The following is a 27,046-nucleotide window of genomic DNA, read 5'->3' on the forward strand; positions in this document are numbered from 1 at the left end:
GGAGACTGCAGATAAGCAGGTACAACTTATGGAGGAGAATTTGTTTAATCTCTGTGCATCACCTGAGGGAAGTCACTTCACTGGGTATATGTAAGGGTGTACAACCACTTTAGGTCCTATTTATTGTTGTCTTAGTCAGCGGCAGGTTTCTAAAAATGATGTGCACAACATGGTAGTTTGCCTTTAATAATAAAGATTAGCCACAAATTAACTTTCAGCAGAACAGTACATAACTTTAAGGTGTCCTCCATGCTACTTGTAGTTCAAGTGGTCTCTTTTTCCATAGTCTGCCAATGCTGGCTGAATATGGACTGCATATTGCATCTCTGTGATGACGTCTCCATAGAGATCATTTATCTCTGTGCCAAGTGCATATTGCAGATGTCTCCATAGAGATCATTCATCTTTGTGCTGAATGCAAGAATCCGCACTCACCAACAAAAACTGACATTTTCCGAACGAACAGTGGGCAGACCTCAGATCCAACTTATAATATTTAAGAACACCTGCGTCCTCCATAGAAATGAATGATCTCCGATAACCTGTGAAATTCAGTAAATGCTGCAATGCTCCAGACAAAGTGACTTTTAACAAGTGCAAGAAATACATGGAGTCTGAGGTTACTAATATATCATAATTACTCTATTTCTTAATTCTTAGCATGTGATGACGACTGCACAGGACCATTACTAGATGACCTGGATGATCTTCATAGAACCATATTTTCTATAAACTTCACTGGAGTTGTCACAGTTCCCCATGGATTCATGTCACATCTGGAAAATATGACAATGCATGTAAAGGTGAGAAAAAAAAATCTATTGAAATTGAATGAATTTTGATGCCAATTCTTAAGGCCTCACCTGGACTCGTATCTGCCAGATCCATGCTGTGAGGACCATTGGGCCCCACTGCTGCAAAGTTTCCCAACCACGTAGCTCCTTCTTGTACATATGAGTGTGAAATCTCAAGTCATTCCTATAGAGTGTTCATCCTAGGCATTCCAGCAGAGTGTGGCAACTCCCTAGGATAGAATAGTAGTTTTATTAGTAATGCCTGGCCTGAAGACAATGTGGTGACAGATGTGCGACACCATTAGACAGGTGACACAGTGGGGGTTTGGCAAGAATGAGTATTGCAGAATATGCAACTTTCAGCAGGGCGCTATTTTTTTTTTTCTAGTTTTGGATATAGTGAGCAATTAGAACCATCGGGTGTCTATTGTGTGTCCCAGCTGGAGACATGAAGCACCCCATTTGGACAGATTCAACCCCCATTGTCACCATGACAGAATATGATGTGACATCTTCAAATAAGGACACCTGTTTAAGATGGCAAAATTTCATAATTTCTTCCTGCTTCCTCCAGGACAGAAGAGTCAGGGAAAATTTACCCAGCAGGACAGATACAGCAAAATAACCCAATCGGGCTGTTAACCCTTCCCTACTCAATCCAAAGCAGAAAAGAAAGTTTTGGCTACACATACATTGTAAAGGATAACTACTAAAGTAGTAATGCATATCTAACTTTGATGTTCAAGGAGATTACATTACATCGTAATGACTGCAAAGATGCACAAGTCATACAACAAAGTACAACAAAGTCATAGTTATGAAGCAGATTTCATCCTTAGAATTTTTTATAGACACATATCGATCATATAGACATTTCGGTATTGCAAATTAGCATTTAGTGTTAGAAAACATCTTGAAACAGCTACAGCAGCAGAGGTGCTTTCTCACATACATTTAACCACTTCAAGTTTTTCTTTGTTTCTGTTATAAAATTTTGTAAATAAATAAGTTTTCTTCTTCAGTGATGGGTACTGTTGAGGCTGCACTGACGGGCACTGATAAGGTGGCACTGATGAGGTGGGACCAATTAGGTGGCACTGATGGGCACTGATGAGCACTACTATGCAGCACTGATGGACACTGATAGGTGGCACTGGTGGGCACTGAAAGGCTGCACTGATGGATACTTATGGGTGACACTGATAGGTGGCACTGATGGGCACTGATAGGTGGCACTGATGGGCACTGATAGGTGGCACTGATGGGCATCACTGTTAAGGTGGCACTGGCAGGCATTAGTGATGGGCACTGACTGGCACCATTTGTGGGCACTGATTGGCATTGATTTTGGGCACAGATTGGCATCCCTGGTGACCATGGATGGCATACCTGGTGGTCATCAGTGGTGGCAATCCCTGGTGGTCCTGGTGGCATCCCTGGTGGTCTGAAGTGGGCATCCTCGGCGGGCCTGCGCTGATAATCATTTATAATGATAATTATCAGCGCAGACCCCCCTGACAGGAGAGCAGCCGATCGGCTCTCCTCTGCTCGCGTCTGTCAGACGCGAATGAGGAAAAGCCGATACACGGCTTTTCCTGTTTACACTGTGATCAGCCGTGATTTAACACGGCTGATCAGGTGGTAAAGAGCCTCCCTCAGAGACTCTTTACCGAGATCGGTGCTGCGGTTGTTACAGACTGACATGCCCCACCACCGATCGCTGTGCTGCACGCCCCCACGGTTATCCTGAAAGACGTCATATGATGTCCAGTCAGGAAAAGAGAACCATCGCCCACCGTCATTCTGCTATAGGTTGGGGGGGAAGTGGTTAAGAGATAACATTAAAAATAATATAGTTAAAGGACCAGTCCACAAAAAAAATTATATTTCAGTATTTTGGTAGACACGAGAGATAAACCAGTTAACATTTCCTTGTCTCTTGGTGGACTCTATTTGCGAGATATCTGTACTGGAGTTCCTGGGTTTGCACATCTGTTGTGCCTATATTAACCACTTCAATACCAGGCACTTATACACCTTCCTGCCCAGACCAATTTTCAGCTTTCAGCACTGTCGCAGGTTGAATGACAATTGCGGGGTCATCCATCACTGTACCCAAACTAAATTTTTATCATTTTGTTCCCACAAATAGAGCTTTCTTTTGGTGGTATTTGATCACCTCTGCGGTTTTTATTTTTTGCTAAACAAAACAAAAAAAGACCGAATATTTTGAAAAAAATATAAGTTTTGCTTTTGTTTCTGTTATAAAATTTTGTAAATAAATAAGTTTTCTCTTTCACTGATAAGGCGGCACCGACGAGGTGGCACCAATGAGCGGGCACTGATGGGCACTGACGATGGGCACTGATATGCGGCACTGATGGGTGGCACTGATATGCAGCACTGATGGGCATTGATAGGTCGGCACTGATGGGCACTCATGGGTGGCACTGGTGGGCACTGGTGGGCACTGATAGGCTGCAAAGATGGGTTTTTATGGGTGGCACTGATGGGCATTGATACTTGGCACTGATGGGCATTGATATGTGGCACTGATGGGCACTGATACGCGGCACTGATATGAGGCACTGATAGGCATCCCTGGTGGCACTGGCAGTGGTAGGCATTGGGAGTGGGCACTGATTGGCAGCTGCCTGGGCATTGATTGGCAGGTGCCTGGGCACAGATTAGTATGTTCCTGGAGGTCTAGTGGGGGGGCATACCTGGTGGTCCAGTGTGGATGGCCATCCTGGTGGTCCTGGGCAGCATGATGGTGGCCCTGGGCGGGATCCGAGGGGGGGCTGCGATGATAAACAATCAGCACAGACCCCCCCCCCGTCAGGAGAGCAGCCGATCGGCTCTCTGTCGACGCGTGTAAGGAAAAGGCGATCACCGGCTCTTCCTATTTACATCGTGGTCAGCCGTGATTGGAGTCTCCGTCAGAGACTCTTTACCTAGATCAGAGTTGCGGTGTGTCAGACTGACACACCGCAACAATGATCTCCGCGATGCGTGCCCCGGGGGGCGCACAGCGGTTTAATATCCTGAGGACGTCATATGACGCCCAGACAGGATATTGAAACCACTTTGCCGCCGTCATTCTGCTATATGGCGGGCGGCAAGTGGTTAAGTCTTATGGAGAATGCAGAAGAAAGAACAGGGACACACTAAGGTGGGGAAGAACAGCTGAAACACACAGGTGGACAGGAATAGAACCAGCAATTTTGGAAGGGAAATCTCCCTCTTGGGGTATCCGACACATATTGAAGTGGAATTAAACTCTATCGTTTTCAGCCAAGGAAGCTGCCATCTTGACTTCTGTATCATCTTCCGCTGCCAGGGTGCTGCACATGTGATCAGTTATGACCAAGATTTGATTAGTTGAGAGCAAAACAGTGACAGTTAAATTTCCAGCCTGTGCCAGGAATGTAACTGTTTTTCTGAAACTTAAATTGATGGGTTTAATTCCACTTTAAAAAAATGATCAAACAAAGTTTGAAATACACTCAAACTAGGTAATATTTGAAAAATATTTGAAAAGGCCAGGAGCTGACGCAGCCCATCATGCTCGATGACAATGTATGCCTTGTAAGATAATGGTGGAGGAAGCGATAGTGGAAAAGTGAACTTTGCTAAAAGAAGAAAATATAAAAAAGCCTGTGAGAAGCTCTGAAAGTGAGTACAATAAAGAAGATCAGAAGAATAGATTCAGATTGTGCTTACACTTTAGATGGTGTTTGGAAATTAGAAAGAAACATGGGTTTAGGGCTCATTCTCTGATCTGAGTCATTGTCTGCTGCATGTGAATCCAGGCACTGTGTGTTCGGATCTGTGCACCCTCCCTTACTCGCTGTTAAATTTTGACATAGGACTGTGGAGCTGCTGTGTCTGCATCCATTTCTGTGGGCTGTCTGCAGGCAGCTCCTAGGTGGATTCACACACAGCAGACAAAGGCTCAAATCGATAGTTAGGGTCTGATCACCCATCTGAATGAGCTCTTTGACTTAAAGTAACCTTGGTGGGTGGCCGTGAGGAGCTGACATGGAGAAGCAGCACTTGAAGAGGAAGAAGAGATGAACTATTGTGTCGGCAGTCTGTTCATTGTTAGACCACAGAGGAGAGTATTACAATGTTATATCATGACGGCATTCACTAATATTTTAAATGTGATGCATGTGAGGCAATACACTCGACTCGAGCTCTATAAAGTTTGAATGTGTTAGCTTCCCTATCTTTCTCTCTGTAAATCAGCTCAGAAAGGCACTATAGCCTGCTAAAAAAAATCTCCCTGGAATCACTTAGTCTTTGAATGCCGATGCATTTTCTATGCAGTTTACATTAGACTCTATAGAGATAAAAATCACATCGCACCACACCAAACACGCACAGGAACCTTTTTAAAAACGCATTGCATTCAGACTGCATATATGTGAACGGCCACCATATAAAGTCATGTTATTTCACTTGTCATGCGATTCAATGCATTCTGGAAGACATATGAAAATCACATCCGTGTGAACCAGGGCTAGACTTTCAGTGTGTTTAGCCCTAGTAGGGCAATAAACATCTAATCATTTGCCTTTTTTTTTACTGAAGTTAAATGTTGGCTTGATACTTTGTAGAAAGAATTCTAGTTGCATTATATTTAGCATGTGAAAAGAAATGGCTGCAGGAACTTAAAGTGGAAATTCAGTCATTTTTTCATCTTTCCATCTATTAAATCTTGTTCCCTTGTTGTTTTAACTTTGGATAGTAAATAAATACCTTATACAGACCACGTCCTGATTCTTGTCTGGTCGTTAGCCTAGGCTTATGACATCATGCACAGCTCACTCTCTCACTCTTGTAAGAGTTTTCCAGGAAGGGAGGGAGGATAAGTATAAGAGGGCCAATGAGAGCTGCAGAGCTGGAGGTGTGCCTCTGTGTGTCTGTGTAAATCCAGGATCTGAACAGGCAGCAGCTTCAGCTGCCCACAGTTGAAATGGTTGCAGGCAGACTCAGTGGAGGAAGATTTCTGCAGCATATTTGGCAAATACAGAATCACAGTATATATAAAATAATATGCAAAGTAGTTGGAGGGAAGCTTCAGAATGGCAAAGATGTTTTTATTACAATTTATGTAAACAGACTGTAGTTCCTCTCTATTATATTTTCATAGCTAGAGGTCTTCAGCCTCACATACAGCGATGTATCTAAAAAAAAAAAAAAAAATATGCATGTACATTCATTCTGTGCAAATTGAGAAAAAAAAGTTTTTTTTTATCATTTAAAAAGGAAATATCACTTTTAGACACTAGATGGTGCTAAGTATCATAGAAATTTCCTATGATATGTAAAACCTTCTGGTGGCCATATGAGGTATTTTCCGTTCTAAAATAGCCCAATAACATTTTTTTATTTTTTTTTATTTTGACAATTTGCACAGAAATAATGTACATGCACTTTCCCCGGGTGACTTGCCATGCAAATATTTTATAAATACACCCCACAGTGTACAAAAACTGATGAAACCAACAGCTTTTTGGCAGCTTTTAGAATAAGTAACACAATTCTTCCCAGCTTGTCAGTGTTTGGGTTAAAGTCTTAATCTACTGCTAAATGCAATGTGATGATGACTGTTTTGAGCGGCAGAACAAAGTGTACAGAGCCCTTGTTCCTAAAAAAAAATTCCGAGATTGAAATAACAAGTACTAAAACCAGTGATTTTCACTGCAGTAGCAGCACAAGTTTACAAATGTTTCCTACATTGTTTCTGCCTGCTCTATAATACTGCGACAGTAATCATTCCATTACCCCGGCTGCACCAAACTACGAAAAGCTTATCAGTGATTGGCTGCTGTGAATTACTGCACCCGCCAGCTCACTGATCCCCAACATACAAAAAATAAATAAATAAAAGTTAATTATTTTCTTTTCTGCTTAGTCTTTGTTTTCCCTGTATCACAAAAATATTGATATCCCCCTCAATCACCTTTGTGAGAAATGTAATTAAGGCTCATAGAAGAGCTGCAGATGATAATGTCCAGACGGAGAAAAGTAGAGGAAATTTAATTTGTAATATTTATGATGGCACAGGCACTGCTTAAATTGGATTTGCAAAGAGGAAGCAGTTAAGAGCTCAATATGCTACATTTTAATCAAGTCTTATTTCAGAGTGTCTATGTGTGAGACCGACCTGAGGGTGCAAGGAAATATCATTTTAATATGCGCTCTGATTTGTTTTAGGATAAAACGCCATTTAAAGGATCAACATGAGAATTGTTTTGAATATGAATTGTTGTTAACATTATAATGAACATAAGATAGGTTTAAGAGATTGTAAGAAGCAGTTATGAGAGAATTTCATTTTGTCTGTTCTAACAATGCTTACTCCTTTAGGGCACAGACACATAAGCTACATAAGTGGTTACAGCAGAACATTGGATCACACCAGGGTTCAGCAACAGCTTCATAGAGTCTATGGCATTTAATAATACTGTTGCTTTGCAGAGCTTAGACATTATTTTCTGGTGTAAAACAGAATTACTAGAGGCATTGGTTGATGGTAGTTTATAAGTATTTTATATAGTAAAATAATTATACCATTCCAAAAAAGCTGTACGGTAATATGTTGAAAATTCGATTACATTCATAGCTATGATGAAGGCCAGGTATTAGAAAAATATTTTATTCAGTAGCTGGATTTATCCTAATGCATTTATCAGGTTTTGGTCAGATGACAAATGTCTAAGAACTATTTGTCCCCTAAAGACAATTACGCTATTTTGGAATTCCCTCCAGCTGTGATCTATTGGTTGCTGGTGCTCAAAATTTTTGGGGGGTTTAAACACACTGAAAAATTCTGAAAAAAACCCCATCAATTGCAGGCTCACTATACCATCAATCGCAGCCACTTTGCCCATCTATTGCCGCCACTGTGCCATCAAACGCAGCCACTGTGCCCATCAAACGCAGCCACTGTGCCTCATAAAATGCAGCCACTGTGCCCCATTAAATGCAGCCACTGTGCCCATCAATTGCCACCACTGTGCCCATCAATTGCCGCCACTGTGCCCATCAATTGCCGCCACTGTGCCCCACCAAAACGCTGCCAGTGTGCCCCCCGCTGGTCCACCGTCTGCACTTACCTGTCTCGGTGGGACAGCTCCTCGATGTCTTCTCCTGTCCTTTGCTATGATTGGATGCCTGGTGTCCAATCACAGCGTTTGTCCTTTCAGCCAGCATGGCGCCCTCGGGTCACCTTTTTTGACGCCTATTAGAGCCTATGGCTCTAATCAGGTGCTTCAAAAACAACCCCCAGCCGCTGTAATTCAGGTGCCCTGCACCTGAAAAGGGGCCAGGCGCCTGAATAGGGGGTGGCAGCAGCAGCCATAGATAGATTCATGCTATGCATGAATCTATCTATTGGTGATAGAGGGGGTGGCAGGAGAGAGGGGGCGGTGCCCGTGTGCCCTTATGGACGCACCGCCACTGCTGTGATCTAACCGAGTATCCCCCACCCTGGGGCATACTCTGTGATGGCAGTGGCATCCCATGGTGTTAACAAGCTATGCGCCCTCTTCGCTCCCCCGAAGACCTCCCACGCTCTAGCTATCTTGTCTGCTTCTTCCATGCTTGTCCTCAGGACTCTCATGACCTTTCCCATCCTGTGGTACTCTCTACCTCAATCTGTCTAGCTATATCCTTCTCTGGCCACTTTAGGCAATCCCTGAAAACTAATCTCTTTAGGGAAGCCTATCCTACTTCCAACTAACAACTGAACTTTTATGTATTTCATCAGCTCATCCCTCACAGGTATTACCTTTTGCACCACTTGCCCCACCCTATTAGATTGAAAGCTCTTATGAACAGGGCCCTCTTACCTCTTGTACTTCATAGTATTTTAACTGTACTGTCTCCTTTTATATTGTTAGAGCACTGCGCAAACTGTGGGCATTATATAAACCCTGAATAAATAAAAAAAGTCTTATTTCAGAATGTGTATGTGTAAAAGTATTGCCTCCAGTATTGGCTTACAGTATTGGCCCCACCTAAACAGTTACTCCCCAGGGACCTGAATAGGGCCACTCTCCTAAAGTGGAAGCACTATGACTACATCTCTATTCAGTTCTCCGGGGAGTTAAGCTGGCCATGCATCAGTATAATTTTGTTCAAAATTTTTAGATTTAAGAATGTATGTTTAATTTTTTTGATCGTTAGTGGAGTCGAATCAGCATTCATTTTTGACCATAGCGATGAGAAAATTAAAAAGGATGGAATATTTTTCTTGAGTGAACAAATTATTGACAATGAATATGGTTTTATTTTGGGAAATTACATTCACTCCAAAATCAAATGTTAAAAGCAAATGAAATTTTGAAGTGCTTTTGAACGACATTCATCAGGTGATTGAATGTATGGAGAATTTTTATATGAATGTTTGTTTAAATGAATGTTTGAAAATCTACTAGTGTATGGCCAGCTTTACTGTGCAAGAGGTGAGTATACACTGGGTGGGGTTGGGAGATCTAGGTTAGATTAGTTTAGGGCTATGGAGGGGAGGCTGGGGGATTTTCTACAAAATCTACTTTAAGCTGCAGCTGCAAGTAACAGGCATGACTGCAGCTTGGTGGATGGTGTTACAGTAAAGATTGCTTTTGGAATGAAATCCCCAATGTGCACAGTGGTCTCCCTCCACCTTGGGGCCCATCCATGTGCACTGCACACATTTGACAAAGCTGAGAGATGGCAACAATACAAAATAAACATCTGTCAAATTAATTCTAATATGTGTTCTATGATCTGTGTCATAGGAATCTGTGTTTTCAATGTCTAACAAGACTCAGGACCTGGACCAAACAGTGATGCACCTGAATGCAGTATCTGCAGACACAGTCCTGCTACATAACAGAGTAAGTAACAGTATACGGCCTTTCTTTATAGCAGATCAAGGAACTTGGATGAGTCAAACTGAGTCCATCCTAGCATAAAGAAGAGCAACGATTTTCAGAACGCATCGGAATTGTAGTTTGTTGTCCTGCATCTATTTGTGTAGATTAAAAGACTAAGGGATAAACTGTTTTGAATTCAATCACCATCATTTATGCCTGTTTAAAGTAATTGCAATATTATTTGTGAATGTTAAGGGGGTGGGGTGGTGTTCACTTTTATTATGGAGGCTGTTATTTTGTATTAGCCTTCAACACTGACATAGATCCTGAACTTCATTTTCTCATTTTCACAGATGACTTGAATAATCAATGGTAGTGCAAATGCACACTTTACTAAGCTATTCTAAACCTAAACTCTACATTTTTGTTTGGAAGTTGTCACAGGTAAAGAAGCATGGGTTCATTGTGCATAATTCCACCATCAACACCCTGAACAAAAGCCAGGAACTAATGGGATTTATTGAGAAAATGCAAACTACAATTAAAGGTAAAGTTCATTCTAGTGATTGCGCAAAAATCCTGTTGTTGTTAGTGGCATTTGTTATATTTTCTCACCATTGATGACTATGAGTCAGCAACTAAACATGGTTAGCATTTTCCACAGCGGCATGTTTGTCCTATAACTGATTTTTGTTAAAGTGGTTTTTCTAAAGCCTGAGTATTCTCACCTCACTAACTATCCCCCCAAACATTTAATTGAGCCTGTCAGCGTACCAGCGTTGTACCAGCTTCAGGTCTTCTCTCCCCCCTCTTTCTCCTCTCACAGGGACTTGGGCAGCAGCGGGAGCTATTGGTTCTTGCAGCTGTCGAACAAATGATGTGAGGAGGGGGGGCAGGGTCATGCCGAGCTGTGTGTGTGTGTCAATGGACACATGGCCAAGCTCAGGAGCAAGCCCACAGTTGTGCCTCCATAGCAATTGGCTTGCTATGGGGGCACACAGAAAGGAGGAGGGACCTGGATCGTCGGTGGCGGCCGAGGCCACTCTGCAAAACCATTCCACAGAGCAGGTAAGTATAACATGTTTGTTATTTGAATTAAAAAAATAATTCAGTCTTTACATTTACTTTAAAGTGGTTCTAAAGCCTAAATGTTATAACCTTAATGCATTCTATGCATTAAGGTTAAAAAAAATCCCCCCCTCCCCCCACCTTATACTTTCCTGAGCCCATTCTTGATCCAGCGCTGTGCATGAGAGCAGCAGCTCTCATGGCTCTCTCCCTTCTCATTGGGAAGATTGATAGCAGCGGGAGCCAATGGCTACTGCTGCTGTCAATCAAATCTTGTGACGAGGGGGCAGGGGGGCAAGGCCAAGCCACCCCGTCAGTGTTAATAGATTTGGACAGGACGGCTCAGGAGTGAGCCCGCACGAGTACCCCATATAAAGTCTTTTTATGGGGGCACTTGCAGAAGAGGAGGGGCCAGGAGTGACCTCAGAAGAAGAGGATCAGGCTGCGCTGTGCAAAACCATTGCACAGAGCAGGTAGGTATAACATGTTTGTTATTTTAAAAAAAGAAAAAAAAAACTAAGCTTTAGTATCACTTTAAGCAGTAAAAATCTATTGTATATAATATTATATGACATATTACTGGATGTACAGGATTAATGATGATTGATTTGTCTTTTTTCAGTACTTATAGAAGTGGCAGAAAGTCTGAATGAGACACTGGGCAGTGATGCCCAGCTGCCACTGAATTACCAGGAAGATGTTTCATCCAAGCTGGAACATATAAGCTCTAGAAACTTTAGTGATCACGACCAGAATGCTGTAGAAAATGCTAAGTAAGGATTTTTATACTGGTTTTGTTATTGTATATTGTAGCACATGATACTGCGTGCAATACTGCACTAATCATCATTATTGTATGAGCACATGCAACATAGCTTATTTACTGCAAACATGGGCATGTCCAGGAAAATGAACAAAACAAACAATAGGTCAGAAATCATATAAAATCCAAAGAATAATAAAATTTACATAAACAAGTCTACACACAATAAGACTAGTAGAAAAGCTCAAAAAAAGAAGGGATAGAACCTGTTGATAAAATGTATGTCAAGGCAAAATCAAAAAAGAAAGTACATCTCTCTGCTACAAGTATGTTTTCCTATGTTTTTTACCCTTTAACCCCTTGTCTTCCAAGGTATGTTTATAAACGTCCTGGTATTAAAAGGAGTTAAAAGAAGCATATGGTAAATTAGCTTGGTATTGTTTTTTTCAGCCAGAGACCAGAATTCATGTAAAAATGAGAAGGTGAACCCCCTGACCGAGTCCCCCCGCCACCAGTACCACCCATCATGGTTTCTGGTCTGTCCCATTCCTGTCTAAAGCCTGGGTGCACAGTCCACCTAATCTCAGGATGCCAAGCAGGAAGAGCTTGAAGAAGACCCATTCCCTCATCATCTCTGCAATTCATGAACCTGGAAGGGCTCAGCTCTGAGCATTTCTGGGTGTAGAGCTGTAAAGCTCCCAGCTTAAAAGCAATGTAAACAGCTGATCAAGCACAGTCCTGTGCTTGGTCGGCTGGAGGTGAGGGACAGGGGAGACATTAGGGGTCCAATAGAACCCTGATGTCTCTATAAAAAGAAACTGTCACCTGTCAATACTATCATATAGGAGGCTTTTTAGTGCCCTTGTGATGGCAATAAAGTTAAATAAAAAAAGCTTAAAAATGTAAATTATAATAAAATAAATAAAAATATTGAGAACTATTTTAAAACAACCCCCTCATCCCACACATATACTAAAAGCAAATGTGCTTGTGCATGTAAACAGCAATTGAGTCACACATGTTAGGCATCCCCGTGAATGCTGGAGTGAGAGCAAAGATTCTAAGGCCATAATTCATGGTTAACTCTAAACTAGTGACCTGTAATTGTTTTTGAAATGTTGTTCAAGGAGAGTTTTAAGCACCATACTCACAATTCTGTGGAAATTTTAAGGGTTGACATTATTTGGTATATATTTCCTTGACATCCTTGTCAAGGATATATATTGGTATATATTTCCTTGATACCCAATTTTTTTTTCCAAAAAAATTGGGTATCGTGTTGGAGCCTCTGCTTTCAGAAAATATATAATGGTTTTGGGGCTTGAAGTTATTTTTTGTGGAAAAATCCAATTGTAATGTGTGTAAAAAATAAAAAATTATCCCAGTAGAAAAGTGGTTAAAGAGCGAGCAAGTACAAAAAAATATCTGCTGATCTGCAAAAAATGCACTATATACGTTAAATAAATGTAATATGTAAATAAACTACAGATTCCCTCTCCTCATATTCACAGCATTTGGTGTAGCTGTTTTGTAGACCAAGATAAGACCTGGGAGGGCTGATAAGTCTTCTTAAGGTGGCACAGGAATTGTGCAGAGGGTGGCTAAAGACAGAGTTGAATGTCTGACAAGAATAAGAGGCATTTTTGCACTTCTCTAACAGATAAATCAAAATGCTTTCAATGCATTTAACAGACCAAACATTTTACATGTAGTTCTTGTATGCTTGTTCATATGGGGTAACAGTCTTTGTGCAATACTTATTTGATACTGCAGCATATACAATGTCCAAATCACATTATCATGGAATATAATGTCTCTTCCTGTAACAGGACTTCAGAGCTCCTACTGTCCAAAGTTCAGAAGGAATTTGGGAAGCCACATGAGGACTTGGCAAAGTTGAAGAAAAGCCTTGAGAATTCACTAGCTCAGCACACCAGCAAATTGCTTGCAGCCAAAGACTTCATATATGAATCTGCTTCAAACACCAATAATACCAACAACCTACTTGTTATCATCCAAAATAATATAGAAGACTTCAGTGTAAGTTTTATCTCTTATGTAAAACTATATATATATATATATATATATACACACAGGAAAGACAGATTTATGGAGGACCTATTGGTTTCTAGGCTGGCATATTATGCTTCACTTGATGAATTCCAAAATGTGAATGTGTGTACTCAGTGACAGCACAAGGGAACTAAATCTGCAAGCACACCCATTGATCCCAGCCACTTTGTGCACAGGACTGTATAACTTATATCAGAGTCACTGGCTCAGTCCTTTTTACACTGTGTTTATAAAGAAAAAAATGTGTATATCCATGTGCGTGATATCTGTCATACATTTGTACACATACCAAAAGACATTAAAGAATCAAAGCTGGATTCCCATCAGTGAAGTCTGTAGGCACAAAGCCTTTGGTTGCCAAAGCAAATCCCTTGCTACAACCTCTTTTGCTTCATTTTATAATTTATTAGTCCTTACTATGAGTGCATGAAGTTATTTTTTAGGGGAAAACACCACCTTTAGGCACAAACCTTTATGTTTATGGTGTTTATGGTAATCCAGACCTGCACAGATAGTAAAGGTGACTATAAAGGTAAAAGGGTGGCTTCAACGCAGAAAATCGCAGACCTAGTCCACCAAGCTAGAGAGACCCCAACAAAATTCCAAAAAACCTGGGCCTGCTGGCTGCACTTTACAGAATCTGTAGAATTCCGCAACCTCCTAAACGTACCACAATAGCTGGACCTGGGGACGCCCACAAGACGTCAGGTGACTTCACCTGACATATAGGTGCGCGCTAACACGTCACCCCTCCCCACCTCCCCCACCCCTTACCCTCCCTTCCACTGAACAGAGACTACAGCTTCCCAGTAGGACCTAGAGCCAAACCAAACAAAAAACACACTACTGTAGTTCCATATGGTGTTTGGGAATTATCCCTGGAAGATCGTCCCTGATGAGGAATTCCAATACATGTAAGTTACCAGTAGAGTAGAATGACTCACCTAAACTTCTCGGAGAACCGGTATGATGGACAGATAAGTACCAGCTCTAAGAGCCCCCACCCACTCACAGTTTGCTCCCAACAGGGGTGTTTGGGTGCCATGGCGTTTATCTGTAATTACATCACAGAGTCCCTCATTTGTAACACCCCAGACCTCTCCGGGTTTGACCCTTAAGGTTCTGCAAATATATACACTGTTCTGTTCAGTTACATATTGCTTACGAAATCTATGTCTTGTGTTTATTTACATCTTGTCATTTTCATGACTTGTAACTGCTTCTCTGTTTTTTCTTGTGAATTTGAAAATATTAATAAAAACATTAAAACAAAAACTCACTGTGGAAATAATTTTGTAGGTAAAAAAGCTTAATCTCCAGGAAAACAAGAACCGTTCTGTGATGCTGATAGAGGAGGGGCTTGGACTGGTTGATGAGGCAGTGTTACTTGCAGAAGACACTATTAATGCCACATTGGTAAGTGCCAAATTATGAATAAATAAGGTTCGAGCAAAGTAACATAGTGAAGCGTTGCTCTAAACTGTGTTGTGTATTTTGTGTGTAGGTGTTGGAGATGCACCAAGAAGAGCTCATCATGTGGAATACAAAGCTGAGACATCATGTAGATGAGCTGGTTATGCAGATGTCTAAACGAGATGCTTTAGACTTAGTGTACAAATCTGAAGCTCATGCTGCTGATCTTCTGAGGCTTTCAGGTTCTCTCAACAGGTAATGACACCTAAACTACTAATTATAAAAAATGACTGTCTTAATACAATAACTAATAGTAGTTGTATCCAATGTGTTATATTCTAATATGGACAAGAGCTGTATTTTGGTTATAGTTACTGTATAGAGTTATAGAGTAAAAAAAAAATACATAACATCTTTAAGGTTGGCAGTGTTACTGCATGTACTGGCTAAAGGCTGGAACTATAGTGTACACACTGGGGGGGGTTTACTATAGGCAAGTATGAATTTCACTTTGCAATGGAATTTTCACCAGAGCTTGGTGAATGTGGTGAAGTTTCACTTTGCAAAGAATTCCCAATCGCGTGGAAGGGAATTGAAAACAGCATATTTGTTTGCACATGATTGGAATATGAAAGTCAACAGAGCTTCAAAAAATTACCTTGCTAAGTGAACAGCCTATTTGCCTTTAGTGAATCAATGCCAAAATATCATTACATGTTTTTTTATTACTGTGCACTGGGGGTGTCATGCTGCACCCATCTACTCCTCTATAATGAATTGTTAGCTTATGTCCTGTAAGGGCTTACCTAGGTTGGAGTTCATGGCGCAGAGATGTACGCTCACCCTTGCAAATACACACAGCCCACAGTAACAAAGAGATAAGCTACCTGGGCTGTGAATCTGTGCGCAGGGGCTTGACAGGAATTAGCCAAAGGATAGTCGAGGTAAAGTCGTAGTCAGGGATTCCAGAAGTCAGAATAAAGGATAAGCAGAGCCAGGGTCGGAAGCTGGAGTCAGTCTTGGAACGCTGTAACTATAACACAGGAACACAGGACTACTGGACTACTGGACTACTGGAACACTGGACCACTGGACTACTGGAACACTGGACCACTGGACTACTGGAACACTGGACCACTGGACTACTGGAACACTGGACCACTGGACTACTGGAACACAGGACTACCGGAACCTTTGGCAAAACAGGAAACAATGAACTGACCAAGCCCTCAGAGTGAGGCAGTGTTTTATACCCAGCTGATTGAATAAACTGCCTCAGCTGAACCAGGAGTGACAGGTACTAATTGCAACAAGATCCAGAGTATGGCCCTAGTATTTCATGCAGAACTAGCAAAGCTGAAAAGCAGGCTGAAAGGAACTGAGGTGTGGCTCAGAGGCAAAGTAACAGGAGCTATAAAAACAGACAGTCATAGGCTCAATACCTCTTTGAGACACTTGGGGTGTGACCACGCCTGGCCGTCTCCATGGCACGGTAGGGACCGTGACATGTCCACATTTCTAAATCAGGGATGTGATATTTTAGGCGTGGTACCTTTTCCATCCATTAACACAAGGAAGGTGTATTTTGCTGGAAGCCAGTGATACAGCAGTAGGGATTATTATGCAATGCCTTTCACAATATACTATAGGTGTGAATACACCTAGAGTATGGTAGGTAGGTTCACACATATCCAGTGCGAATCTCACTTTAGTTTCCGCAGAAAATTTCCAAAGCAGCTGTTCAGCGGTTCAGCTGCAATTTAGATGCAGTTCAGATGCAAATTTTTGGAGCCAGCAGCCACTAGCGTCTTTAACAATAGCTGGTTGTTAAGGAGCGGGCCGTGAAGCCGACCGACGTGTCCTTAACAATGGATGACTCATTAGCTGTCAGTGGTGTTCCCCTCTGACAGCTGAATGTAAAAAAAAACATTGCAGACAAAAATAAATTGTGTAAAATTGCGTGGGGGTCCCTTTTAGGTCTGGTACAGATCTTAAGGGAGACCCCCACACCAAAATTTGAAAAAAATATGGCGTGAGGTCCACTAAAATCCATACCAGACCCTTATCCAAGCATGCAGCCTGGCAGGCCAGGAAAGGGGGGGATGAGCAAACACCCCCTCCTCCTGAACCATACCAGGCCACATGCCCTCAACATGGGGGTGTGCTTTGGGGCGGAGGGGGCTCTGCCCCCCAAAACACCTTGTCCCCATGTTGATGGGGACAAGGGCCTCTTTCCCACAACCCTGGCCAGTGGTTGTGGAGGTCTGCAGGCAGGGGGTTATCGGAATCTGGAAGTCCTCTTTAACAAGGGGGCCCCCAGATCTCGTCCCTCGCCCGTATGTGAATGAGTATAGGGTACATTGTACCCCTATTCATTCACCAAAAAAGTGTCAAAAGAAAAGCACAGAGACAGTTTTTGAAAATTCCTTTATTTAAAAAAAAAAAACAATGTCCCCCGTAGATTAATCACAATGAATGCCACCGCCGACCTGAAAAAAAAAAAAAAAAAGTTCTGCGCCTCTCGCTGGCTACCGCCATCTGCCCTCACTGCTGTCTGACATTTCTTAAATAGCTAAGGGGTAGGGTCACCTGGCAACATCACTGACCCTTCATCCACCGGACGATGACTTCCCAAGGGGGCAGTAACCTCACCATGTGGCCCCACCCCTTAGCTATTTTAGAACTGTCAGATGGTGGAGCGGGCAGATGGTGGGAGCCAGCGACTGGTATGGAGCTATTTTTTTTTCCCAGGTTGGTTTATCATGATTGACGCTGGATCTACACAGGGGGGACAGTGTTTTTGTTTTTTTCCATAAAGGTTTGTGGGTAAAAGGCCCTTGTCCCCATCAACATGCTGCCCCAAGCACCCCTTCCATGTTGAGGGCATGCAGCCTGGTATGGTTCAGGAGGGGGGCGCTCATTCGTCCTCCCCTTTCCTGGTCTGCCAGGCTGCATGCTCGGATAAGGGTCTGGTATAGATTTTGTGGGGAACGCCACGCCATTTTTTTTCTCTAAATTTTGGCTTGGGGGTTCCCCTCAAAATCCATACCAGACCTATGGGTCTGGAATAGATTTGGGGGGGGGGCATGGCTTTTTAAATTAATGTTGTCGTGGGGTTCCCCTTAAAACCCATACCAGACCCAAAGAGCCTGGTATGAATTGGGGGGGGCAATGCTGTTTTTTTTTTTAATTGAATTTGTGTTCAAAACTGATGAGATGTGCGATTCAGATGCGTTCCCATAGAAGGCAATGAGCCCCGAATTTACATCTGAATTGCACCGCAGTGCTCAGAAAAGGCACAGGACTATTTTTAAATGCACAGTAAATTCGCACTTCTGCTGCACCGCATATATGTGAACCAGTTGCATAGGAAGCTGGTTTGGTTCATATGTCATGCAAATCAAATCCGGTTCAAAACGCATTCAATTTGCATATATGTGAACAGAGCCTTACTGTTTGTTATAGACCTTTCCCTGTATGTGCAGTGCTTTATTCACCTTCTTCTATGTATCATATTTCATGTATTCATGAAAAAATGCTTCAGTTCTCTTTCAGAGGTACATAATACTTCATTAAATGCCACAAATGCCATACAAGCTCACTCTAGCATAAAAAAGATGATTGAGCAAGCTGAAGTCCTGGCTGAGCAGTCAAACCATACTGTCTCAGAGACTCTAAGATTGGTAAGTAGTGTGTGTTTTTTCATTTGTTTAGACCTTTAACATCATGTCCCCATTTTACACCTTAGTGCTGTGGTGCAATAACACACGTGCATTGTGTTGTTTGTGTTCTGTTAGGGCCACCCATTCTTTTTGAATGGGCTATAAATGCACCACAATGCAGATACTGAAAATTCAAGTTCTGTGCATTCCTTCAAACACATCCAACCTATTTGAAAAATACACTTTGACCAAAATTATACATTAATAGACACAAAAGATGATTCTTCGAACAGTATTTTCAAATTGGAATGTTTGTTGGCTTGGCTTGTAATGTGTACAGATATTTTTTCTAAGGCCTAATACAGAACACTCCCAAAAAGATGTATGTGAACACTGCTCTAAGTCAGTCTCCCATCTCCACCTCCACTAACACACAGACCAGGTGCTGGCCCCGTCCATCACGGATTCCATGAGCAAAAAGAAATCTGGTTGGCTGCACATCCAGTAAAATCTCCTTTATTTCAGTAAGTCCATAAAAACATATCCAAAAAACACAAATGGAGGAGAACAGCATCACCAGCCAACGTGTATAACGCTCCCTTAGTGCTTAGTCATAGTTTCCAATAAGATATTCCAAATATCAGCAACGTTGTGTAAAACCCTCTGGCTTACTATCGGAGGATTGCAGTGCTAGGAGCTCCCTGCCAGAGTTTTTGGCATTGCTCTGAAGTTCCTTTGGCTTTCACCCAGATTCAACCAGTTCTGCTCCTCCTTCTATATTTTCTTTTAGTTAAAATAATTTTACTTAGACCCCTTTCACAGTGGGGCGCTTTTCAGGCGTTTTAGTGCTAAAAATAGCGACTGTAAAACACCTGAAAAGCGCCTCTTAAGCCACCCCAATGTGAAAGCCTTAATGCTTTCACACTGGGGCGGTGCGCTTGCAGCACAAGAAAAGAAAGAAAGTCCTGTAAGCAGCATCTTTGGAGCGGTGGGGAAGCGGTGTATACACCACTCCTCCACTGCCCCTGCCCATTGAAATGAATAGGCAGCGCGACAACACTAGCGGTGCACTTTTAATCCTCGCTAGCGTCCGAAGAAAGGGTTAATAGCGCCGCTAGAACAGCGGTAAAGGGCCGCTAAAACTTGCATCGCTTTACCGCCAACGCCTGCACCGCCCCAGTGTGAAAGGGGTCTTAATGGTAAAAAGCACATGGCTAGAAGTTTAAGCATAGCAACCATTAGCTGGTTTGACTCTCCAGCATCTACCTAAAACTTTAAGACTAACTATAATATGGTAAGTATAAATGTTTAGGTGGGTGACCTTTTAAATCTGACTGCAGTGTATACATGTACAGTATGCATAATAGGATAAATGACAATTCACACACCCTAGGCAGCCTGTGGATCTACAGGTGTGGAGGACATGCAGTGCCAAGTAAAGATTAGTGTTTACCACTAATCATAGTAGCAGCAGTAAACACAACAGGGCAAGTAATTATTAATTATTAAATGAATTATTATTACTTAAACTTCACATATGTAAGGGCTTCTGAACAGTAAGAACATGTGGAATAGTCTCCCCAAAGAACTGGTTTTGGCCATCTCAGTAGATGGTTTTAAAAAAGAGCTTAATGAATTTCTAAATGCACAAAATATAACAGGATACTAAATTTAGAGGTAATAACGCCAGGGGTAGTTGATCCATGAAATATCCAATTGTCTCATGGGGGGGAATCGGGGAGGAATTTTCCCCCCATTGGAGCGAATTGGATTATGCTTTACTGTTTTTTTTTGCCTTCCTCTGGATCAACTGTGGGTATAGGATTGTGTATATGATGGTTTTCTATTTGTGTGTGTGTTTTTTTTTTTTTTTTTAATTGGTTGAACTAGATGCAGTAGTGTCTTTTTTCAACCTGACTAACTAACTATGTATTTCCACAGCGATTGTGTATATTCTCTTCTTCTTTGATGAAATGTGTAGCTGTATATGAATATGTTTAGACACAATTACAGCTGCTGAGAAATCTATGAAACCATTCTTTTGTATTTAGAAATTGCCATGGGATAATTATCGCATTTCCTGCAAAGCAAAACAAACAACATGATCCATCCATTTCCTCTGTTCCTAATTTCCTTTGTAAATTAAATCAAGGCACTTCTTCTACATTCAGAGAAAGCATGCCTTTCAAGACTTTTCGATGAGTAGCTGAGAATTAACTCCGGAAAAATACCTGTCTTGAAATACATACAACAACTGCCATTGGTGACCTTTTTTATGAAAATGCTAGTTGCCTGGCTGTTATGCTGACACTTTAGGTATAACAGTTTGTTTCACAGACCTGGAAGAAATATGTAGACCAGGAAAAAAATTAAGAAAGACAGAATTCCTTGTCTACTCCTGGCCTGTGTTTGTTTTCGTAGGTTGAAGTTAGCTGCTTTTTTTTTTTTTTTTATTTGCTTGGCAGCTCTTCTGTACAAATCAGGCACCAGTGCAGTGCTTAGGCAGCGTTAGAAATATATTTTCATTCTGAAGTCCGTTATACTTGGCCTTTAGGTGAAACTGTACTTATTGGTTATTTAGATTGCTAGGATTATAGCAAGTGTCATGGCAGACCCTTACCCACTGCTTTTAAATAGAAACTGGCACATTCCAATCACTTTCTCGTTCCTGTGTGCTAATAGGGAGAGTCTACCTGCTGTAATCACATAATCTGTCCACGTGTTGCAAAAAAAAAAAAAAAAATGATGGGAAAAACAATGAGCCACTCAAATGAGCAGAACACTGCATTTCAAGGATCAGTCTATATATATACATCAGATAGAATGTATATATACCTACTTAAATCACATGATCTGTCCAATTGCTGCAAAAAAAAAAAAAAAATGATGGGAAAAAGAATGAGCCACTCAAATGAGCAGAAAATTGCATTTCAAGGATCAGTCTATATATATATGCATCAGATAGAATTTATCTATACCTACTTTGTACAGAATACCCCAGATGCAATGGTTGCAAGGAAACCACATTTTTGTCAATTGTAGAAAATCTTTTGGAACACACAGAATAGTTTTAGTTATGTTTCATTACAAAATAGTTCAAGTAGCAATTCTATATGGTATATAAAATGTTTTTCAAGTTCAATTATACACTAAAGAAACCATGTATAGCTGATTGTCAGTAGTTTGAGCTTATTCCATCAATCAGTGTCATGTGAATGAGGTTCTGACATTCCAAAATGTGAGTGATTATTGATTTTCACTGAATTTAATTACTTTGATTTTTGTGCTTCATGGTTTACTGTGTTCTTTGTCCATAGGTATCTGGACCAAATGGATCTTTAGATATTACATCAAAGAATTCCAAGATGTTCAGCTCACAACTGCTAAATGAATCTAAAAACTTAAGTCGCAACACAGAAGGTATTTTCTTTAACAGTTCTATTTACAGAGATTCACAAACAATGGGCACTCTTTGTATTATACTGCAGGTTGAAGGAAAGAAAAATTCTCAACTGTCCCATCAACACTTTCAATGTTGATGGGGAAATCCCTCCTACAGCACTATTGTGTTAGATGGACTTCAGTACAACGAGCCTGCCCATAGATGGATGGGTCGAAATTCAGCCTATTCAGCAGCAACCTACCAATTTCAATTAGTCTATGGGAGGCATAGCGTATATATATTCCAATGCATGCTTCTGTAGGACATATAGTGGCTTGTTACGCTGAACACAATTTGTTTAGACTATTGTAAGATTGACAGAATACTATCAGAGTACTATCTGCGCTATGCAACTTTCAGAACCATTGCCACGGGTTTGTATGTTAAAAGTAATTAATATCTCTTAGCATTGAAAAATTATAGCAATGAGAACAGCATCAGAATTTTTTTGGTAAGATCTATTCATGGAAATAGATTTCGGAAGGAAGATTTATAATAATTAGAGCTGCTTGAATTGTTTGCAGCAGCTGAAAAGAGATTTAGCTGTTTATGGCTTTCTGTTACCAGACAAAGGAGGGCAGATTTTGTAATTTTCGATGAGATTTATTAGTCCTTTAAACAATTTACGATGGCTGGGTACCACTGCAATTTCCCCTTCTAGCTCTGAATATATATGCAATCCATTGCTGGCTCCCTATTCCTCACCGTGATCATTGGTTTTGCTTTCCTACATGGCCCCACCATTGCTAGCAATGTTCTTATGGGTAGTGTTTCTAAAACTTGGCTGTGCATAAACAAGTTTTACTGTGTATGCCTACTAATCCTCATATAATTTAATTTTCAGTACAACACAAGGTCAGTTTTATGAAAAGAGCATTGCATTTCTTTTCTTAGCTCTTTCCTGTAGCAGGTAATATCCAGTTTCAGAACCCATTGTTTTCTCCCATAGGTCTCGTTTCTCATTTGAATGGACTGAAGAGAAAAGTGAATGAGATACAAAAACGTACCCATGTGTTTACTGGCCAGATAAATGAGCAGCTGCGTTCTCTGAGAACCCTGCCGAATGGTAAGTGAAATATCACTTGTCCTCTTCCTCCCAGCTTTTCAGTCTCTGTGGAAAGCGGATTGGGAGAAGAAAACATCTCTCTGTTTATAGCTGTGATACATTCAATTGGCTTTTATCCTGAAGATCTGTGTGGATATACCACAGTGACATTTTATTTTGAGGCAATAATGGCTTGTATATGTTTCCCAACTGAAGAAAACATTGATAAAGGCAGTCCTCAATATGTCAGCCTATTAGGGCTTTGAAGTTACATAGGGTTTTATTGCTGACTTATTGCTGACCAAGTTTATTTGGGCTCTGTAGCCTTTTTTTTAAAGGAACAATGAACACGATAATGTAAATATATTGAAAAACCCAAAGATTAGATTGAAACAATGCCCTGTCCTTATTGGGCAGTATAAAAGTATACATACCGTATGTACATAATCAGACACCCTGGAAGACTGACTGTTTGGAGCAATCAGCAAGCACTGTTTTCCCATTTGATGGCAGCTCTTAAAGTGGAACTCCAGCCAGTTTGTCATATCTATGTAGTTTTTCAGGTAGGGCTAAAATCTCTGTCATTTTTAGTGTTGTCTCTGTTCTGTTCCTACTGGGGAGATTTCTCCTACTTCCTGTACCACTGACATTGTTGTCTCATAGACAGGAAATTTGAGAATATGTGACACATAATTGTGAAGCGGAAGGAAAATGATAAATGGTTTTCAAAATATTTTACAAATAAATATCTGAAAAGTATGGCGTGCGTTTGTATTCGGCCCCCTTTACTCTGACACCCCTAGCTAAAATCTAGTGGAACCAATTGCCTTCAGAAGTCACCTAATTAGTAAATAGAGTCCACCTGTGTGTAATTTAATCTATAAATACAGCTGTTCTGTGAAGCCCTCAGTGGTTTGTTAGAGAACCTTAGTGAACAAACAGCATCATGAAGGCCAAGGAACACACCAGACAGGTAAGGGATAAAGTTGTGGGGAAGTTTAAAGCAGGGTTAGGTCATAAAAAAAATATCCCAAGCTTTGAACTTCTCACGGGGCACTGTTCAATCCATCATCCAAAAATGTATGGCACAACTGCAAACCTACCAAGACAAGATCATCCACCTAAACTGACAGGCCGGGCAAGGGGAGCATTAATCAAAAAAGCAGCCAAGAGGCCCATGGGAATTCTGGAGGAGCTGCAGAGATCCACAGCTCAGGTGGAAGAATCTGTCCACAGGACCACTATTATGCCGCGTACACATGCTCGGAATTTCCGACAACAAATGTTCAATGGGAGCTTGTTGTTGGAAATTCCGACCGTGTGTAGGCTCCATCGAAGATTTGCTGTCAGAATTTCCGACAAGAAAAATTTGAGAACTGGTTCTCAAATTTTCCGACAACAAAACTTGTTGTCGGAAATTCCGATCGTGTGTACACAATTCCGACGCACAAAATTCCACACATGCTCGGAATGCGGCAGAAGAGCTGCACTGGCTATTGAACTTCATTTTTCTCGGCTCGTAGAACGTCTTGTACGTCACCGCATTCTTGACGTTCGGAATTTCCGACAACATTTGTCTGATCGTGTGTATGCAAAACAAGTTTGAGCCAACATCCGTCAAAAAAAGAAACAAGATTTTGTTGTCGGAATGTCCGAGCGTGTGTACGTGGCATTAGTCTTGCACTCCTCAAATTTGCCCTTTATGGCAGAGTGGCAAGAAGAAAGCCATTGTTGAAAGAAAGCCATAAGAAGTCCCGTTTGCAGTTTGTGAAAAGCCATGTCGGGGACACAGCAACCGTGGAAAAAAGGTGTTCTGGTCAGATTGATCTTTTTGGCCTAAAGGCAAAACACTATGTGTGGCGGAAAAATAATACTGCACATCACCCTGAACACACCTCCCCCACCACGAAACATGGTGGTGGCAGAATCATGTTGTGGGGATGCTTTTCTTCAGCAGGGACAGGGAAGCTGGTCAGAGTAGATGGGAAGATGGATGGAGCTAATTACTGGGCAGAGTCTGCAAAAGACTTGAGACTAGGGTCGGAGTTTCACCTTCCAGCAGGACAACGATCCTAAACATACAGCGAGATCTACAATAGAATGGATTTAATCAAAGCATATTCATGTGTTAGAATGGCCAGTGAAAGTCCAGACCTAAATCCAATTGAGAAAACTTGAAAATTGCTGTTCACAGATGCACTCCATCCAATCTGACAGAATGGGTAAAAATTTCACTCTCTAGATGTGCAAAGCTGGTAGAGACATACCCAAAAAGACTTGCAGCTGTAATTGCAGAGAAAGGTGGTTCTACAAAGTATTGACTCAGGGGGGCTGAATACAAATGCACGCCACACTTTTCACATATTTATTTGCAAAAATTATGTGCCACTTTGTGTTGGTCTATCACATAGAATCCCAGTAAAATACATTTACATTTTTGGTTGTAACATGAAAAAATGTGGAAAATGTCAATGGGTATGAATACTTTTTCAAGGCACTGTACAAACTGATTGCCATTAGAATATCCGCAAGCATTATGACAGAGGTGGACTGAATAAAACACAGCCTGTAAACTTGTAGCAGATGCAGCAGGTATGTAATTAACTCCAAACAGAGATTCCGGACAAAGACATTCATAAAGTGGAATTAACAGCTAAGTGCATTATTCCTCATTGGGGTGAAATATGAATATCCACACCCCCCCATTATTCTGCTAACAACAATATCGAGTATTTAACATAATAACCACTTTACAGTTAACCCAAGTTTCATGTGAATGTTACCCCATTGCCAATAGATAGTGAGTGTTATCACTCGGCAATAAATATGCAATAAGATTAATGTATTGAGCCACAGTGAAGCATATAGCTACTTGTGACTAATTTTGGACCTTAGTACCATCTTTGTGTAAATGTGTAATCCTCTGTGTGGGTGGTTATCTGGGCTAATGTTGCCTAGAACTTTTTATGTGTTCGTGAGCAACTTCTTTTGATACTTTAGATAAATCTCATATTTTGATAGCATATTTAGTAAAGTTTAGTAGTTTACAAATCACTTTGGATCCAGTAGCAACTTTATCTCTTGCTTAGTAAAAGTAAGAAAACATGACAGAGGACTCAACAGCATAGTCGCACTTGGTTCCCAACCCCATGTTTTGTGCTCAGACACATCACAAATAATACTTAATGTGTTGCCATCCCACGGTCAACGACTTAAAAAATCGAAATAATTTCCGTCTGTCTCTATTCTGACACCTTTGATATATGCTTTACAACTACATGCAAAATGATAGCCACAGCCACAATGGTGAAATAGAGTTTTGTATTATGATGGCCGATAGTATGTGGGGTTAGTTCGCTCTTGTGCTGTAACTCTTTTGACCAATCAGAATTCAGCTTTGTAGAATGCTGGAGTTTTTAACTTCAACACTAGTGAATCTTTAAAAATGTTTTAAAGAGAATATTAGGGTAGGCATATGCTGAGAAACACACACAAATGACAATCACATCATTTTCTAACAACTAATAAATATAAATGATGTTTATCAAAATGATTTTACAACTTGTTGAAAATATCAATCTCTGCAGATGGTAATTTTCAAGAAATCACTTCAAACAAAGTTTTATTTTTTAAAAATAACAAACATGTTACACTTAACCGTTCTGCGCAATCCTCCTCTTCTCGGGTCCCCCGCCAGCACACCTGGCTCCTCCACAATGTTGAGTACCTCCATAGCAAACCGTTTGCTATTGAAGCACTTGTGCATGCTCACTCCCGAGCCCCTCTCTGTGTGTCCTACATGCAGAATGTTTTTTACCTTAATGCATTCTATGCAAAAAAAACTTTTTGCTTTTAGAAGCATCATGGATTAGTGGATTGCTGCCTTGTGGTCCTCAGTTTGAATCCCGCCCAGGAC

At 41.1% G+C, this 27,046-nt stretch overlaps 1 protein-coding gene across 1 annotated transcript in view; it reads left to right on the plus strand.

The window, feature by feature from the left end:
• The window catches only part of LAMA1 (laminin subunit alpha 1), a 235,980-nt gene that overhangs the window by 151,847 nt on the left and 57,087 nt on the right, over window positions 1-27,046 (plus strand). The window contains exons 33-42 of the mRNA XM_073631377.1: window positions 661-803; window positions 9,587-9,685; window positions 10,100-10,211; window positions 11,355-11,505; window positions 13,325-13,535; window positions 14,868-14,984; window positions 15,073-15,236; window positions 18,526-18,664; window positions 21,961-22,063; window positions 23,035-23,151. Of these exons, the coding sequence (XP_073487478.1) occupies window positions 661-803; window positions 9,587-9,685; window positions 10,100-10,211; window positions 11,355-11,505; window positions 13,325-13,535; window positions 14,868-14,984; window positions 15,073-15,236; window positions 18,526-18,664; window positions 21,961-22,063; window positions 23,035-23,151 (1,356 nt within the window). The remainder of the gene's footprint in view (window positions 1-660; window positions 804-9,586; window positions 9,686-10,099; window positions 10,212-11,354; window positions 11,506-13,324; window positions 13,536-14,867; window positions 14,985-15,072; window positions 15,237-18,525; window positions 18,665-21,960; window positions 22,064-23,034; window positions 23,152-27,046) is intronic.

Source organism: Aquarana catesbeiana, linkage group LG05 (genome assembly GCF_042186555.1).
Source record: "Aquarana catesbeiana isolate 2022-GZ linkage group LG05, ASM4218655v1, whole genome shotgun sequence".
NCBI classification, from domain to species: Eukaryota; Metazoa; Chordata; class Amphibia; order Anura; family Ranidae; genus Aquarana; species Aquarana catesbeiana.